Genomic DNA, 17,042 nt, shown 5'->3' with positions numbered 1-17,042 from the left:
CTGAATTTCTTTGCATTTCTTGGTATTTCTTGTCCAGATGCATTCACTTCTTTGAAATCAAAATTGAGACTCTCTAAGCCTGGTTATACTTCCTAATGCGAGTTAGCAAATGATGATGAGAATGTATTCCTGGTTAGCAAGGAAATTCAAAGCCTTGTGGCAGGCAACATGAATATTTGCAAGATGCCGTGAAAAAAAGAACACCTGCATTTAGCTGCACTTCGTAAGTGTTCTCCTATAATAAGCTAGCATTTCCATGTCCAACTCCTTGAGATTTCTATCATTAACCACAAATTAAACAACAGCTTTAAGCTCCAGGCTCAGGTAATGTCTTCCTGCTATGGACCTTACATCAAATTAAACTTCAGCCTTTACATAAAGGTAACTTAAGAGAATCCAAACCTTCCTAGCAAATGTCCAAAGATTTGATACCTTCTTCCAAACTCTTACTTGGCCACACAAATGAAGCAATCTTAATTTTCTAGAGGCCCTATGATACTCCAAACTGTACTCCTAAGGAAAGAAGAGCAATGGGGATGTACCTGTATTTCAGAATCCTTCCAGTTGTCTTTAATAGTAAAATCAATATTGGTGAGCCTAATACCTTATATACATGCTTGTAATGCTGCTTGAAGATGGACATTCTTCTCTCTGATATGGAGGAGGGGTTGTGAAATGGGACACATAAGCAGACTGGTGATTAGTAACAGGGTTTGGCATTCATTAAGGTAAACCTATGGTGTGAGTAATTGTCTGCTGGGTGAAACTGAAATGACCTCAATAGACTGAGAACAATAAATAAAAGATGGTAAGGTATGTGTCTGTCACTGGGAATGTAGGTGATCACCATTTGATATGAGAATTGAAAAAGCGAAGATGTATATACATACATACCTGACCAAGAAAAAGCAAAATCTACTAATTTTATGGTTATGGACACAGTAACAGCTGTCTGCGCTTTATGGAACACTCTGTATTTTATATAAATATATATATTAGACTCACCCTAAACCCATCTGGCAATGAAAACTGAAGCAGAAAGCAGCAACTACTTTATTTAGCAGAAGCAGACTGCAATTTCATTTCATGACTCAGAAGATGCCTGCGACTTGCACTGTTGTTGCCTTGATCTGTTTGAACGGATATCTTGTTAAAGAAACTCTGTACCTACCCCTTTGTAGAAGCTCCAACAGACATCACTCATAGACATCTTAGTCATGTATTTTCTGCCATCACACTACAGGTATAGTTATTTGCATCAAAGTTATATTCTGGTGTTTCTGCTCCATCTGAATGATCCACAGCAGCTATACTCCTTGTCTAGCCGAGAGGCTGAACTGAACTTAAGGCTAATGGAACACGATAGCTGAAACAGTCTTGTTTATCTGAGCTAACAGGTAATGTTTTAAGGGTCTTATAAATACTGAGATGCATCAGTGATTGTAGATAGCTTTATAAACCACCTGCCTGCTCACTGATGCATCAACAAAGCTGTATCTACAAGTGATTCAGGAATTTTTTTTTTAGGCCAATTAGAAAGGAAAAATAAGATTTAGAGGGCCACATGAAGGCTTTCAAAAGCTAAGTTACAGATGTAACGTGTAGATTTTGATGTTGACAACAGGTCACAAAACCCACACTGGCAGTCAGTAAAGGATAGATGATGGCACTTCAGATTTGCTTATATGAAAACAGACTGGAAGGAAGACACTGCCAGCTGATACATACATACGAACCTCTACTCGTGACACTCAGAAACGTTATATTTTCCCCCAAAGGTTTTATTCAGAAATCAAACCATTTATTGTGTCAATTATAAACAAAGCTCACTGTTATATGCATGTATTACAAGGTCTCTCAACTTTCTCCTCTGAATTGCAAGCTTTCTTTGCGTATTCACAATAAAATTGCTGTCTTCTATGTGGGTGGCAACGACTGATGTACAAGGGCTGCTTTCAGTCTGTGATGAATAATCATTTAAGTCTTTTAATAGATGCAAAAGTTGAAAGATCAGCATGTAGAGAATATTACCATCAAACTGTTTCCTATTACTACTAACAAGATTTACTGGGTCACGTACTTCTTTATAGCATTTCCGTAATATAAAGTCTTCTACTAATACTGAGTCTTAAATATAACACACTTCATCAAGAGTTTTACATGTAAACACATTAGAAAAGTTGCCCCTGCATAACCATTTTTGGAGGAGCATTCCATAACAGAACAGAGGATTTGGATGCTCACACCCAGGTCCTAGCTCAAACTGTACTGCAGCATTAGTCAGACAAACCAACTTAAGAGCCTTCATACCACATGGTACAAACATGACTCCTGGACACAAGCTAAACCACACAGCTGAAAGCATCACACTGTACATGGGTGGTCAAGGGCACCTCATCTATTTCTTAGTCCACAGTCCTAAGAAAACAGCTTTATGGCCACTAGCTCCAGTACACAGATTTATACGTAGCAGAGTTGAAACACGAAAAACCCAGCTTTTTAAAACATACAGTTCACCATCAGAACAGCAAAGCCACCTGCAACATGCATTACAAATTACAAAACGTAAATTAGTCATATATGTATATATGTGCATATATATGTTGCCCACATAGCCTATGTAGCTTTGCTAACTTAAGAACAAATGTTTATCTGAGCACAAAAGAATTGCTGAGTACAGATGTCCTCCTCTTCATGAAGAACAGAAACTACTACAATAACGGGTGTCTCTGTGACTAATACACAATGTTGCTCCATTCAAAAACAACAACAAAAAACCAAAAAAACCTAACCCCAACCAACCAACCAAAAAAAAAAAATAGTGTTATTTACGTTGGAGGAGATCTCTTGCCAATACAATACCTTGCAGATAGCTGACAATTGTCCAAGGAAAATAACTAAACTTACCTACGGTATCTTCTGTACAGCACCCGCTTGAAATACTGTAAGCACAATTCCCAGTGTTTGCTATGAACATACACGTAATTCAAACAGCAAACAGGGCCTTCCAAGTGACTTCACATTTTTACAATTACAAATAGCAGTACACAGGTAACATGAAGGCAAAAGGGTACAAGTCTGCTAAGTCATTCTGAGCAAGCCACAAGCTCTCTGAAAGTAAATTTTGTCATCTCTTCAATTTTAAATCATCATTTCTATCAAACTAAAATGCCTAATTTTATTTTGAGGAACAGAAAGAATTCTTTAGGTACAGAACATTGGTACTTACGGGTAAAATGATTAGAAGTGGATGGATTGACACTATCACCACTGTCAGCGCTTTCACTGCTAGAAATGTCATCGTCTGATTCCCGCACAGAGGAGCAAGGTGAGGAGCCATCAACTTCTTCAAACTTCCTCTTCAAAATTCCACTCATTGCTGCAATGCTGTCACATGCACCTGTAACAGGAACAGGGGTAATGAAGTATAGAAACATCCAACTGCAGAATATTCAGTCGTACTCTCCTGAGTCATTTTTATTCAGAAGTACCAGTAAGTCACCACATCTCATCTTAAATAGCCATTTAGTATGTGATTAGATATAATTAATTAGGAGACAGTGAAGCCACATGAAAAAAAAACAAATGTTCATACATCATATTCTAACTTGCTACCTACAGGGATGGATTTTATTTAGATGGTTGTTATTTGGAACAATATGCAGCAGATTGCTTTCAAGGGCTATTTCTGACATTTTCAAGTTACCCCTTTTCATGAAAAGCACAACCATTTAATTTTAAATACAGACTTTCTACAGGCCAGTGAGAATCATGACTGCAACAGCCCAATGTTGTGCATCATCTGCGGGGTGCTCAGCAGCCCTGACTTCATAGGCATGAGCTCCAGCAAAGGTTATGTTGGGACACTTCAAACAAAGAAAAATTTGGAGTTTCTCTTCAAACACCCTCACTTGGAAGGAAGGAACATTCACCATCAAAAATGAAATTAAATAAGAACTTAACGTTATAGCTCCCACTGCCAAACATATGTAACGTAGCTAGTGCTGACATCACACCTGCAAGGAATCATAAGCATTCTCTGATAATTTCAATAATACAGACAGACATAAGGCAATGAAGACACAAAGACGGCACATCAGTTTAGAAACCCTTGGAATTCAGAAGTTCCCCACTCCAGTCAGACACACTAATTGCTTCCCGACCTCTCTCTGCCCCACTTTAAGAAACGAGATACCTAATAAAGCTCCTGAGGTTGCAAAGGAAGTTTATAAGACTAAGGATTCCAGCAGAAATTTAGCACCAAAGGTAGAAATTTAAAATTAATTCAGACAATGAAGGAGGAAGTGTACCCCTAACCAGCCAAGAGCTGAAGGGCAGTTGAGCTCACTCAGAGGATGCACACCTGCTCCATGGTTCCTGTAGCACTGCAGAGCTGAGCAGTGCTAACACTCAGCCAGGCAAAAAGTTTGTTGAGGATTGGTGATATCCCAGAGTCACTGAGTGGGGCACAAAACCCAGCAGACACCACCCACAGCTCCCTTCCAACCAATTCTCCTATGACTGTGAAAAAAAAACCAACAGACAAAAAAAAGCAAGCTGCAGAAAGCTAATGTATGTCAGGATAAATGACTGATAGTGAGACAAGGTCAAGGCACAGACTGCAGAACTGGCCACACTGCCAACCAGCATGCTGTACAGTGCTGGCCAGGCACTGAGCTCCCCTGGATGCCGCCGGCTGCAGCAGAGCCAGAGAAGCCCACAGGCACTGTGAGTGAGGCCCCCAGCTCTGGCAGAGGGCTGACAGCCTAGCCAATAATGTGCCCAAAAGCCATGCCCTGCTGCCTGCATCAGAAGCCAAAGAATGCTGTCCTCAGCCTTGTACCTTTTTGTCTTTTTCATTAGCACAGAGGCAGGCACATGGATGCAGCTGCTACATTCTGACCCTATAAGTGCAGCACTTTGGTAGATCCCCAGGTACCTTTGCTAAACCTCAAGATCCACCAAGTGCCATGTAGTTCAAACGTCTCCTACACACCCCACTGCACTCTCAATCCCTAATACCACTGTTTCCTGATGTGAATAAGCAAAGACAGTATGTCAGAGGTTTGCGACCAGCTTTCGGCCTGATGTGAAGCTAGAGCAGGACAAAGGTGGCTGTAGGAAGCTGACAACTATGAAAAATATATTGATGGGCTCATCCAGTCACAGGAAGTCTGAAAGACATAATTCAAAATGATAACTCAGCAAACACAGGTCTGTCTGCAGGAAATACTAGGAAGGAGACTGCAAGCATAGCAAGGCTGCACCCCAGTGCAACAGAAAGTTCTAATTATTTGCTTTGCTGACAAAGCGTTTTCCATTGTCTGCCTGCTCCTAAGCACAGCAGGATAGAGTTCTGGGGAAGTTCAAACTTGCCTTTGTAAGCCCAAATTAGAAATTACAGATACATTATACAAAATTTTCATTATGTTGTTTAATTACAAGGCCTAGAACAGAAGTTTTATTATAAAGGAATCGTTCGCCTCTTATGAAGTAAAAGCTGTGAGAAGCACATACATGATTGCAGCAGGTTTAATATCCTGTCTCCAGCAGCAGTATTTAATGCTTCAGTGGAAAGCAATGGAATGAGAAATCCAGCCACAACTCACTGCAAGATACATGGCTCTGCTTCCCCATCCTTGCAGTCAATTTCCCCTAAGCATAAGGCTGAAATGTTACTATATTACTGCGCACAGCCTCTTATAAATTCATTTGACTTGCTCTCCTGAGGCAACAAGTTTCATATTGGTTTATTGGAAAAAAAGATCAACAAAACATCTCCCCAAACTACAGCCACAGTCCATTCAAAATCACAGCAATTTCAGCCTTTACAATATTTTGGACAGTAAAGAGCAGCAGAAATACAGCCATGTCTAGAAATATGCTGTAGAAGAGAGAGTACCACACAAAGAGGTACTTCCCACAATGTGAAAATTACTGAAGAGGAGTCACTGAGGTCTTTTTGCATTTTTATAGCAATATTTATTATGAGTACACTCCAATCCTCAAGAGCAGCTATTACAATGGAGGTGCAGTGCCTCGGAGTTAGGACATATGCTTGGTGGGGGGCTGAGAGGAGGTGGAGAGTGCAATAGAGATGGAGACACGAACGGAACTGCAACATCAAGTTCCTCAGCCCAAAGTTGGGCAACCACAATTGCCTGAAATTGTGTTATCACCTACATTTGCAACCTCATAGCTGTATAACTGCATTCTCAGCCATTCTGTGTAAGCATCAGGAAGCACTTCTTTACTGTGCTGGTACAGAGGCCTATTCAGGTTGTGGAGTCCCATCGCGGGAGATCCTCACAAGCTGTCTGGCGCCCTGCTCTGGGTGTCCCATCATGTGCAGAGCTGTAGGGTGTTGAAGACTTCTAGAGGTGCATGCCAACCTTAAGTATGTTTTGACTTTGCCCTTGGGAAACTCCTCAAAGCAGCAGTCTCCTGCTGACGCTATTCTACTTTCAATGTGGTATCTGAAGTGCTCATCAGCCAGAACAAGGCAGAGAAAGTGAGCAGAAAATTGTGCAGATCTGAAAGCAATAGTAACACACAGTTACTACTCAAACAGGTTCTTTACAGTTTTGAGTTAATGATTCCCAGAACAAGGAACAGGCTCCTAACAGTAACCATCCAGCTCCTGTGGTAACACACGGAGCCCTGGGCCCTAATGCTGCCTTCCTGGATCTGCTCTGCAAACTCGTGTTACATTCCCTAGGACCAGAAAACAAGAGCAAGAGGGGTTGTTGTGGAACCTACATACACAGTACAGTCTCAGCTAATCACAGTTGCATGTGCTTGTTCCACTCCTTGTAATGGCGTAGGGACACAAATAGTTGATTACTGTCTGCAGTAACAGTGGTTTCCAGCTAAGAACCTGTGGAGTGTTAACCCACTCCAATGCCCTTGTCTTCTCTACTGTGCAGTCTTTAAATCAAATTTGCTTTCCTGAAAGACTCTGCTTATATGGCATACACCCCTTTAAAGGCATCTAAGCTTTTTCTGTGTTTCATTTTCTTCACTTCCAAGCTCCCCTAGAATAAAGGCTGCTTCTGCACACACCCAGAAGTTACAAAGGTTTGAGACATCTGAGTAACTCACATCCAGGCCTCTCTGGGAGCTCAAATTTGGTGCTCTTCCGAGCAAGGTGTCTGAGAGCAAACAGAAAGTAGAACACACTTGTAACGCATGTCTAAAAGGAAAAAGGGACAGAAAGGTTAGGATGGGCTCAATCCCATCCTTACATACCTGAAGGCTGTTTGATAGAACACAACACTTGGCAAGCTACTTGTGCACATACTGTGGCCTATGAATCTTGGTATTATTTTCTACAGTGTGCAACAGACTCATCCAGACAGAGGACTGAGACTCTCCTCTAAGCTACAGCTCAGAGGCAGCAATTCCTGAACAAGTTCAGGCCTCCACTGTCCTGGGGAGTAATTTAACTGTTAAACTGCTTGGCAAAAGATGGGACACCCATTCAGCTGCAGATTTTCAGAAGAAAACTGGAGTATGAGAAAGAGTGACCTATGCTCCATTCTTGAAAGGACAGATTAGCGTGCCAGCATTCAGGTCAGGGATCTGGACTGTGGCCATGGAGCACGCGGATCTTAAGTGAACAGCTGAGTTGGGGCTCCATGCTCAAGTATTTCATTAAGATGACATGAGTAAGGAACTAATCCTGAAACCTTACTCAGAAGCAAAAGACCTTCGGTCCTCAAAACTCTAAGCCTATTCTTACCATGTAACAAAATGTATCTCTGCTCAAAGTGAAGGCATTTTACAGCCATCATGATACTACTGTGGAGCACAGGCTCCTCCGTACAGCACATTTCCGAGCCCCAGTATCAGTAAAGCACCTCACCTGGCAGTGAATTGCACCTTGTCTTTAAACACAATAGGAGTCTGACAAATTCCAAAAGATTCTTAAAGGAAATATTTGAAAAACAAAGCAGATGTGTTAAATAAAGGATCTCTGAAAGAATGATAGATTAGTCCGTTCATTTCATAATTCTATTTCTGATCCTCTCTCCTGTTCAATAAAAGGAAACTGAATTCCATTAATTTGTCTTCTGTCCACCTTAAAAATCAACTCTGCTCTCTTAACATTCTCAATTAGGTATTTAAAACATTGAGTTTACATATTACAGTTAATATATAATCTGGATAGCAATTTAGAATTTAGGCAGGAAATATCTTCTATGGCCATGCTTGAGTTACGTAGGTCACTCCAAAAGTAATGACTCCTAATCATTTCCATAGAAATTACAATAGGTACAAAGAGCATAATAGCACTATTTGATAGAGCAAATTTTCAGCTACAAAACACTGCTTTTCAACAGTCACCACCATCAGCTATGCATTTTCACCCATGATAAACAAGAGCCTGCACGCTGTGCTTGTCAAAACCTGTGCCATTGGAGGTGACCCACTGTCACCGTTGCCACTGCTGAAACAAACCACCCACCACCTCACTGTGCTCACATCCACTGTCTGCTCTCCACAAATATTCAGCAAGTGCCTATGAATGTCAATAGGTACAATTTTTTTCATATAGAGCAATTAAATGACACATCTTTGCTTCTCATGCACTCCCATGTCAGATGCCGTTGTGTCAGACTGCCCCTTTGCTGCCATCTGTTGCATGACAACATCATGGCACGGGATACCTTCCGGAAGGTTCAACCTCTACCACCATACCACCAACATTCACCTCTGGCATTGTGAGCCAACATACAAAACAGGAGGGCAGTACTTTCTAAGCATCCCTTATACTTAAGAAAGCATGAACACGCTGATTCAGAGAGCGTCAGTATATTTAGCTGTAGCCTACACACTTTCTTTCAAAAGTATTTCCAGCCATTAGGATTTCACATGGGGAGGGAGTAATGTGGCAACAACGAAACTACCAAAGGAGATGGTCAAAAGAAACAACTGCAACAACTTAAATGACCAAGTAAATACATGCTAAAAGTCAAGTCAAGGATAAAGATATAAATTCACACTGCCTCTGGCAGGAATCAATTAAGCTGGCTATTCTGACCTCTAAATATGTTCTTCTGGAAACTAGCACAAAGGGTTTTCTTTTTTTCTCCCAGTTTTTGCCTGTTTTCTTTCAACTCCTTTGTAAGTTTCATACATACCTTCATATACGTTTATACTTGTCAAAAATATTTTAAAAGTAAAAAACAGATAAAGAAAAAAAAATTTGCACAATGATTCTCCGACATCACAAACATGTCATGATATGTATGGTCATGGTTACTGAGGCCTACTTAAAATGTTAAGACTTACCTTTGGTTATTTCTTCTACAGACCAACTTTAAAAAGTAAAAACAAACAAAATCTGTGGAAGTACATACCCTCATACCTAGAACTTTGAGGAAAAGAACTGAAATTGCAGAGAGAAAAAAAAGATGAGGAGTTAAATGCTTAAATTAAAAAAAAATAATAATTTCCTACAGAAACTGGAAGCTGATTCAGAAATGCAAGGTTTCAAATTTTCTTCACTTTTTAATCAAACAGCAAAGCCATGTGCTGTCATGATGACTGAACCAGTTACAAAGGTGATGGTAAACAAACCAGATATAAAGAAATACAAGCAAGCCTTGCAGCTGGCCATTATCACGCTGCAACTATGCATCCTGCTATATATTTGAACACGTAACTAAGGTTAGGCACCCACTTAGCCCCCTTTGAACAAGCCAGTATAAACAGCAGTAGAGCTGTACCAGTACACTCAGTTTCTCAGCAGAACTGATTTGCCAAGCAGAACACTGCACTAATACAGTCACTGTGGTACAAAATGTATTCAGAGCTTCAATATACGTCTCTGAAGTGTAAATATACATTGTTTTGGATGTAAAAAAATACACAGCAAAGGGTCATATGAGTGCAAAAATTATGCTATTTCCCAGTTATTCACTGTGAGGCTCTGCAGATTCTTTTGCTGTTCTAACATAGGTTTCCCTTTGCCACAACCTGATAAAATGTAATTACATATACACATTTAATGTGGATGTTCAATATGCCTTACCAAATACTGCATATAAGAATTCATAGCATAGGTAGCATGAACAATAGTCTTAGTTTATTATGCACCAAATCCTGAGATATTAAAGAGCTGCCTGTGCACAGCCAGCAGCCATTTGCGTTTTAGCAGTGCTGCAGTTTGTTATACAATAGGCATGCTCAGCACGTTCCCTAATGGAGACTGTATCAACTTTCCTTTTCTTAACTCAGCATTCAAATTCCAGTTTGGCAGATCATTTTGACCAACCCCATGCTTTTGCCTTGTCACAGCCACAGCAATACCTTTCCCTGTGTCCATAAAAGCTCAGATACACACCTGGGACTCCAGCAGCCCCTAGGTTTTCCCTGAGGGAAAACAGAATCTGGTACAGAGCTCTAACAGTTCACATCCTTCCAACTTCACTAACAAACCATTTAAAACCCAGAGTGCTGTTGGTTGTTATTTTGTTGTTGTTTAAGATATCTGATGACTTAAAAGCAACCAAATCACCCTTAACATCTTGTTTTTATTTTTATATTGAATGTTAAACTCTCAAATATCCTCATAGCACTGTGCGCATTTCTCAACACCAAATATTTGGTACAGCTATTAGTAACATGGTGACAGATTATTGTCAATAGTAGCTCAAGTCACTTCTTGAAGAGATTATTCAGTCATCTAACAGTAGGCTGAAGAAAACAAAAAGAGTTGGAAACTAAACAGTAGCTCAGAAATACCAGAAAAATTATTGTTTTCTCTAGCAGGAATATTTGAGGGACAATATATGAAATAGGCCCCTGAAAACAAAAATAATTTTGCTCATGGGGAGTTAATACTCAACTACTACCAAACAAATGAATATTATCTCCATGGCATGAGCACACAACCATGACTTTATTCAAAGCTTGGACAAAATTAGTAAAAGGATGTTTAAGTGCATCTTTTTTTCTCCAGAGAGTAGAGTCAATAAAACTATTTGTACTGGAAAATATGCATTATTAATATCTACTGGAAGGTTGTGATGTTTCAAAACTATCTTCCAAAATAGCTTTATGGCTATAATAACTCAAGCTTTCATGCCTAAATCAAAGCCAATGTACAACCAACATATAATATTACTACTTGCAGGTTTAATGCACACTTGAGACAGCCATAAGGAGACATTCAGGCCTGCAAAACTCACATCTATACTACAGGAAGTTAATATTTGTTTCTATTATTTGCCTCTATACATGGTGTACCTATGAAACCAAAATAAACAAACAAAAAAACCCAGTACATTTATTTAAAAAATCCTGCAGAATTTCAGCAATAATAGTATTTCAACAACAAACACTGAAGGTGAAAATTCACAAATGAAAATGAAAAATACACAATGAATTACTGAATGTAGGCCACATATTTATACATATACATTTATACAATACAATAGTTGCTAAGACTCCTTATGCCATTAAAACATATGTAGCGGGGACAATTCACCTTCTCTTCTGCAAGTAGCACAAGGCAAAAATAATTTACTCAGTTATCAGCTAGAAAATATCAGTAAATTTAATTCCAGACTTAAAAAATAGAAGTGTTCTGTGAAACAAAAGTAGCTTGATTGTTTATGGATGTGCATGTTGTGGTCGGATCACCTGAGGCACGGTAGGAGGTTTGGTTCATAGATGTTCTCCTCAGAGATGGTTTATAAATAAACAGAAGTGCACTCATTTGTGTGGTTGCTTTTGCTTTAATAATCAGAGACTCAGTCACAGATCAAACTTCTTTTAATTGCTGTAAACTAAGTCTCTCTCTTCTCTATCCCAATTCACAGAATACTTGAAGACCATCTACTGCTCTTTCAAACTCAGCTGAAATGAGGCAATGAGTTAAAGAACTAATAAGGAAAATATGACAAATAAAAGGGACAATATGACAGGCACAAAGACAGCGTAACAGTCTAGATCTATTTTCTTAAGAAATTGGTCAAAACGATCAACTAAAAGATTTCAAATTCCTGGACTTAGTGACCACAGCCTCACTGAATGAGATGGCTGACTTTTACAGAGCGGCACAACACACACAATCACACACACAATCAATGAACTGAAACACTTCCTTAGAAGCCAGCAATTTCAGTGACTGACAACCTCAAAAGGTAGGAGTTTTAAAGTGTATACTCATTTACAGTCTATCTTATCCTTAGTAACTTCGTATTCTTGGCAATCAAAAAACATCTTGGTCCTTACTTGCACAAAACATTGCATTTCAACACAACAGCACAGGAAGGAAATGTATAGTGCTACACAGAATTATATATATATACATATATATATAAGGCTACAGACCACAATGAGGTTGATCTAAAATTAGATCCTAATTGTACTAAACTTGAATACTGACTTTCTTTACTGGAGAAAATCTGGAATCTATGGCTGAAGAGATATGGAATCATAATAACAATGTTTAAAAATCCTATTCAGTTCATTCTATATCTCAAGGCTGAAAACTCTTCAGAAGGCTGACAGAAGAGTTGCAGGTCTAGGAACTCTATGTGTCACCACATATCTCCCAAGCCATTTGTCACCACAACAGCAATGAACAGAAACCAAGCAATCAGCCCACTGCCATGGCACTGCCTGACTTGTAAGCACCTTACGACCACTCGGCAGCACAGCCAAGTGACTCTGCTGGTACAGAACTAATTATCTGCCTCATGTGTGTGGTATGTGCTGTGAAGGTATGTGGCTTATACTCCATGTCCTACATATACACACATATATAAAAAAATATATATATAAATTTAAATATCTTATGATATTTTGCTTTATAAAAATCTCTGATTATTCTGTATTTTCCAGGGGATCTAACACAAAAGTTTTAATATTCTGTGATTTTCACTTTCTCATTTCATTATTAAAGATGTTTGCTTAGAAATTTGGAGTGGGTGAGGGGGCCACACTGGTGAGCAACTGAGCAACTTAATGGAAAGCTACAAAGTCTCACCTCGAGCTGCTCTGAGGAGGGAAGGGTTCAACAAAGCCTTTGGACCTACAAGCCAAGCAAAGGGAACTCTGCAAGGACTTGGGGTCCCACAAGAATTGCACAGTTTCCATCTCCACATTGTAACTGAATACACAAAGACAAAAATTTAACTTGAGAATAGATCCACTCACATAGTACTGCCACTGAACAGCAGCAGCAGTGTGGAGCTCGGCACAGACCTGTGTATCTTGATTCACAGCAAAATGAAGAAAATGACTTACTTATATCTATGCATAAAACCGATTTGCCAGTACGAAGTAAAAGTAAAATAACCCCAAACTCCTTTGACTTGCCCTAGGGGGCAGAATTCTGATGAAAGCTACCAGTACTATGGTGGCTCATTCCTCTGCAGCCTTACCCTACGTAAAAGCAGCACTTGATTGTATCCACAGACTACAGGGGATGATGGAGCTGCAGCTGGTAAACATTCTAGTTCCTTTCCAGGTGCTTCAGAAGGACTGCTGATTATCAGAAAACCCTAACACACATGGCCTCATGCATTTTAGTGTTAAGTTTTCAGAAGAATCCATGTTTATGGTTTTGAATTTAAACTTAAAAATCTGAAAACCTCAAGTAGCTCCTCTTCCTTTTTCCCGATTTCGCTTTTAGACAACTTACATATTAAGTGGATTCTCCACCTAACTTTTATGCTGACACATTTCTTTTCCCATTTCCCCATTTTTCAGAGATGAAATGCTGGAGAACAGAGGTCTGAGAAATACAAACTTTCTGGGGCTTGAGGGTAAGATCAGAGGAAAGATGGTTGCTGCAAAGAAATACACGTAAAAACGATACACTTAAAAAGTTTTCCAGACTTCTGCTGTTGGCAATTATTCATAGCTTCCACTTATCACAGGTTTCATTAGAAAACTGTATCCATACTTATGGAGAAATGGAGAAATTAAAGCCTAAATCAAACAGATCCAAGATAAATAGTAAATAAATTTCTCTGGTTTGTGTGCATTTGCAGATGAGACCTACCTGCTGTTTTCACAGAATTACAGGGGTTAGAAGGGATCTCAAGAGATCATCAAGTCCAACTCTCCAGCTAAAGCAGGCATCTCTACATTACTTTGCTACATTTAATCCCCTTCTCAGTCAAAAAACCTACAAAAGAGCAATGAAGCAACAGTGATCAAAGCATGCTACCAGGACTCCAAATGACATCAACATTTTGAAGATGTGATGGTGCTTGGTGATACTTGGCTGAGAAAATGCCACATTCATAAAACCTATTTTTTTTTCAGCATCCTAATTGGGTCAGAGCTAGGATGAAGATCCTAGTAGACAGACTATGTGTACATTCATATTTTAAAGGCTTTATTGATCCTGCAAAGGATTACACTTGCCTTGCTTCAACAAGACTTCCATCTGCTTGTTTGGGGGGGGGGGGGGAGGGGAAGCCTTTTAAAAAAAAAAAAGACAACCACACCTTAAAATACCCTAAACATGAGGTTCAATTAGCAGAAGTATCTTTTAAGAGCAAGTATGAGTTTTAAAGAGCAGAACCTCTTATTGCTGTTGTGGAGAACATATTTAAGTTTCAGAATGAATTTCCAAATATTCTCCATTATGTGTCCTACGCCAAGACTTAAATGCCTCCAATTAATGCTAAACCTTATTAGCCCTCTATTACATCTACTGAAATCAACGTGTTTTTCAGCAAAAGTTCCTCTTTCCTAAAAACAAGTTAGATCAAATATCTAAGACACTGAACAAGATAAGTACTACATGTGCTCTAAACTGAAATATTAAACACCAGATGTGGACTTTCCAGCTTTTGAATAAATAGGGAGCAACAGAATCAATGCTGAATTTTAGCAATTCATGAGGGCAGAACCACGTTTCTCCATAACACTGGATGCAAGAGGAAGACTTAATTCTATTTATGATGTTTAAAGGAGATCAACATCCAGCATTCAGACCGTAGCAATATGTTTTTATAGACCATAGTTCTAATGGGCTTCAAATCACGAAGTGTTTCAGAATTACCATAACTTGGCATCAGCCCAGGACACTTGCTTGCTTCAGGAGGTCTTGCCATTTTTTCTTTAATGTTTTTTAAACAACTCAATACGTGGAGTGCTTTAGAGCACGAATGCCTGAACCACGAAGATTCTGTCCACGGGAAAACTGTCTTTTTGATCCTTTGTGCACGGATGGAAAAGGCAGGCCTGTGTCAGATCAGTGGTTCCTTCAGAGCAGCGAGGAGGCGGCTCCGATGGTCCTGCTGGTATTCAGCACTAGCTGTTAGAGTTTCACTTACGCACGTACTGACTGTCAGAACCTAACTGCCTCGTACATCTCAAAGCCCACCGCACTTTTAAAGAACAAATACGACAATTATATAATCGCATGACTATACGTTATGTTCTCCGTTTAGTTCAGAGGAACAAGTTGAGCGCGTGTCACCGGCTGGATACGCACAGCACACACGGCACTGCGCGAGCGGCTCGCTCGGCACTGCGGGCTGATGGAAGGGCTGCAAGGCAGCCACTGCAACACGCCCTTTGTGATCTATTGTCTGCAGCGGACGAGCCTGTTTGCTGACAGATGCCGAGCTGTACGGTTTTTGATTCCGAATTAATTCGAACAGGAGAAACACAGTAACAGGCGCACTGACAGATTTTAGCAATATCTGAAAGCAGGGAACTTCGCATTTAAGAGCGCCAATTGTTTTAAAAAGGAAAAGCGCAGAGACTGCACGGCCCCTGCCAAGGAGTCGCAGGCCCAGGCCCTCCGCCGAAGCAGCGCCCAGCCCTCCGAGAGGCGCTCGCCGCGAACGCACAGGTAAGGCCCCGCCGCCCGCAGCCGCCCCGCCCCCCGCTGCGGGGCACGCCGGGCTCAGCCCGCCGGGACGGCTGCAGCGCCCCCACCGGCGGCGGGTCCGGGCCCCCGCGGCAGCGCCCGCACGCCCCGCCCCGCCCCGCGGGAGCCCGCCCGCCGCCGCGGTTTCCAGGGAGATCCGCACGCCCCTGACCTCCCGCCTCCGCGACGGCAGAGCGGGCCTCTCGCTTCTTCTTCGCCTTTTTTAATTAAGCAGGGCCGCGACGTCGGGAGGGAAGCGACGGCCGCGATTCCTGCACAGGCGCGGGAACGCGGCGCGGCTGCGGCGGGCAAAACGGCTACGGCTGAAGGCGCCGCTCGGTCGAAAGCCCGACCCGGCACGGCGGCGGCGGCCGGCCTGGAAAGGAGGCCCCGTGCCGCGTTTTGCTCCTCCGCTACCCGCTCTCCTCGCTGGGCGGCTCTCCCCAGGCCGGGTCCGGTTCTCCCGGGCGGCGCCGCAGCCTCGCTCAGCCGAGTGCTGCAGGAGCGCGGCCGAGAGACGTACGGCTGGAAGGGTTGCGCAGGGCTCGTGCCCGGCGGGATAAGGTGGAGATGTGGCACAGCGGTGCCCTGCCTCACCGGATTTCAAAACGTGTAAAACCGATGTACAGATACCTGAGTTACCGAGAGAGACGGACGCCTGCTTGAAAACGGTAAGATGCATTCTGTCTGGAACAAGAGCGGAATAAACGCAGAGGCAGGCAGCGGATCGTCCCCGTGCGCACACAGCTGTGCTAAAACTCACACAAAACACCACTTCCAGATTTAACTCAGAGAAAAATGAAAGAAAAATCCCAAAGCAGTCCGATATGCTCCACCAACATATGACCTCAGAGCAAACGTAAACACTACACATTTCCTATCGAGACAGAATTAGTCTTGAATGCCTAGCAGAATAATAGCCTGTCGTTATTAAATATTTTATGATATTGGTAAATGATCCATCCAGCACAAATTTAATTTCACTTGCAACCCAGTTTTCATGCATAATTAAAGTTTGACTTGCATAGGAATAACACTAACAACGCTGTTAGGGTGCATCTGGTCACCGAGCACACACAATGTCTTGGAATCACACCATGTGCAGCCTTCCCAGCCGCCTCACCCGATGCAAGAAAATACCTGGCTTCACTAAAAATAAGGAAACAGCAAAACCACCACTTAGGTTTTAAATACT

The 17,042-nt window shown here is 41.4% G+C and overlaps 1 protein-coding gene across 10 annotated transcripts in view; it reads right to left on the bottom strand.

The window, feature by feature from the left end:
- CSRNP3 (cysteine and serine rich nuclear protein 3) overlaps positions 1-17,042 on the bottom strand; it is an 89,535-nt gene that overhangs the window by 14,807 nt on the left and 57,686 nt on the right. For 7 of the 10 annotated variants that reach the window (XM_031599533.2, XM_090143905.1, XM_090143906.1 and 4 more), the window contains one exon: positions 3,230-3,400. In XM_031599533.2, the coding sequence (XP_031455393.2) occupies positions 3,230-3,400 (171 nt within the window). Of the gene's footprint in view, positions 1-3,229; positions 3,401-14,020; positions 14,147-15,031; positions 15,851-17,042 lie in introns of those variants that run through there. The other 3 variants (XM_090143907.1, XM_031599535.2, XM_031599536.2) reach the window with 2 other exon arrangements.

The sequence above is a fragment of the Phasianus colchicus genome, chromosome 7 (genome assembly GCF_987193195.1).
Source record: "Phasianus colchicus chromosome 7, bPhaCol1.hap1.1, whole genome shotgun sequence".
Classification (NCBI taxonomy): Eukaryota; Metazoa; Chordata; class Aves; order Galliformes; family Phasianidae; genus Phasianus; species Phasianus colchicus.
This window is presented reverse-complemented; position numbering and strand designations above follow the sequence as displayed.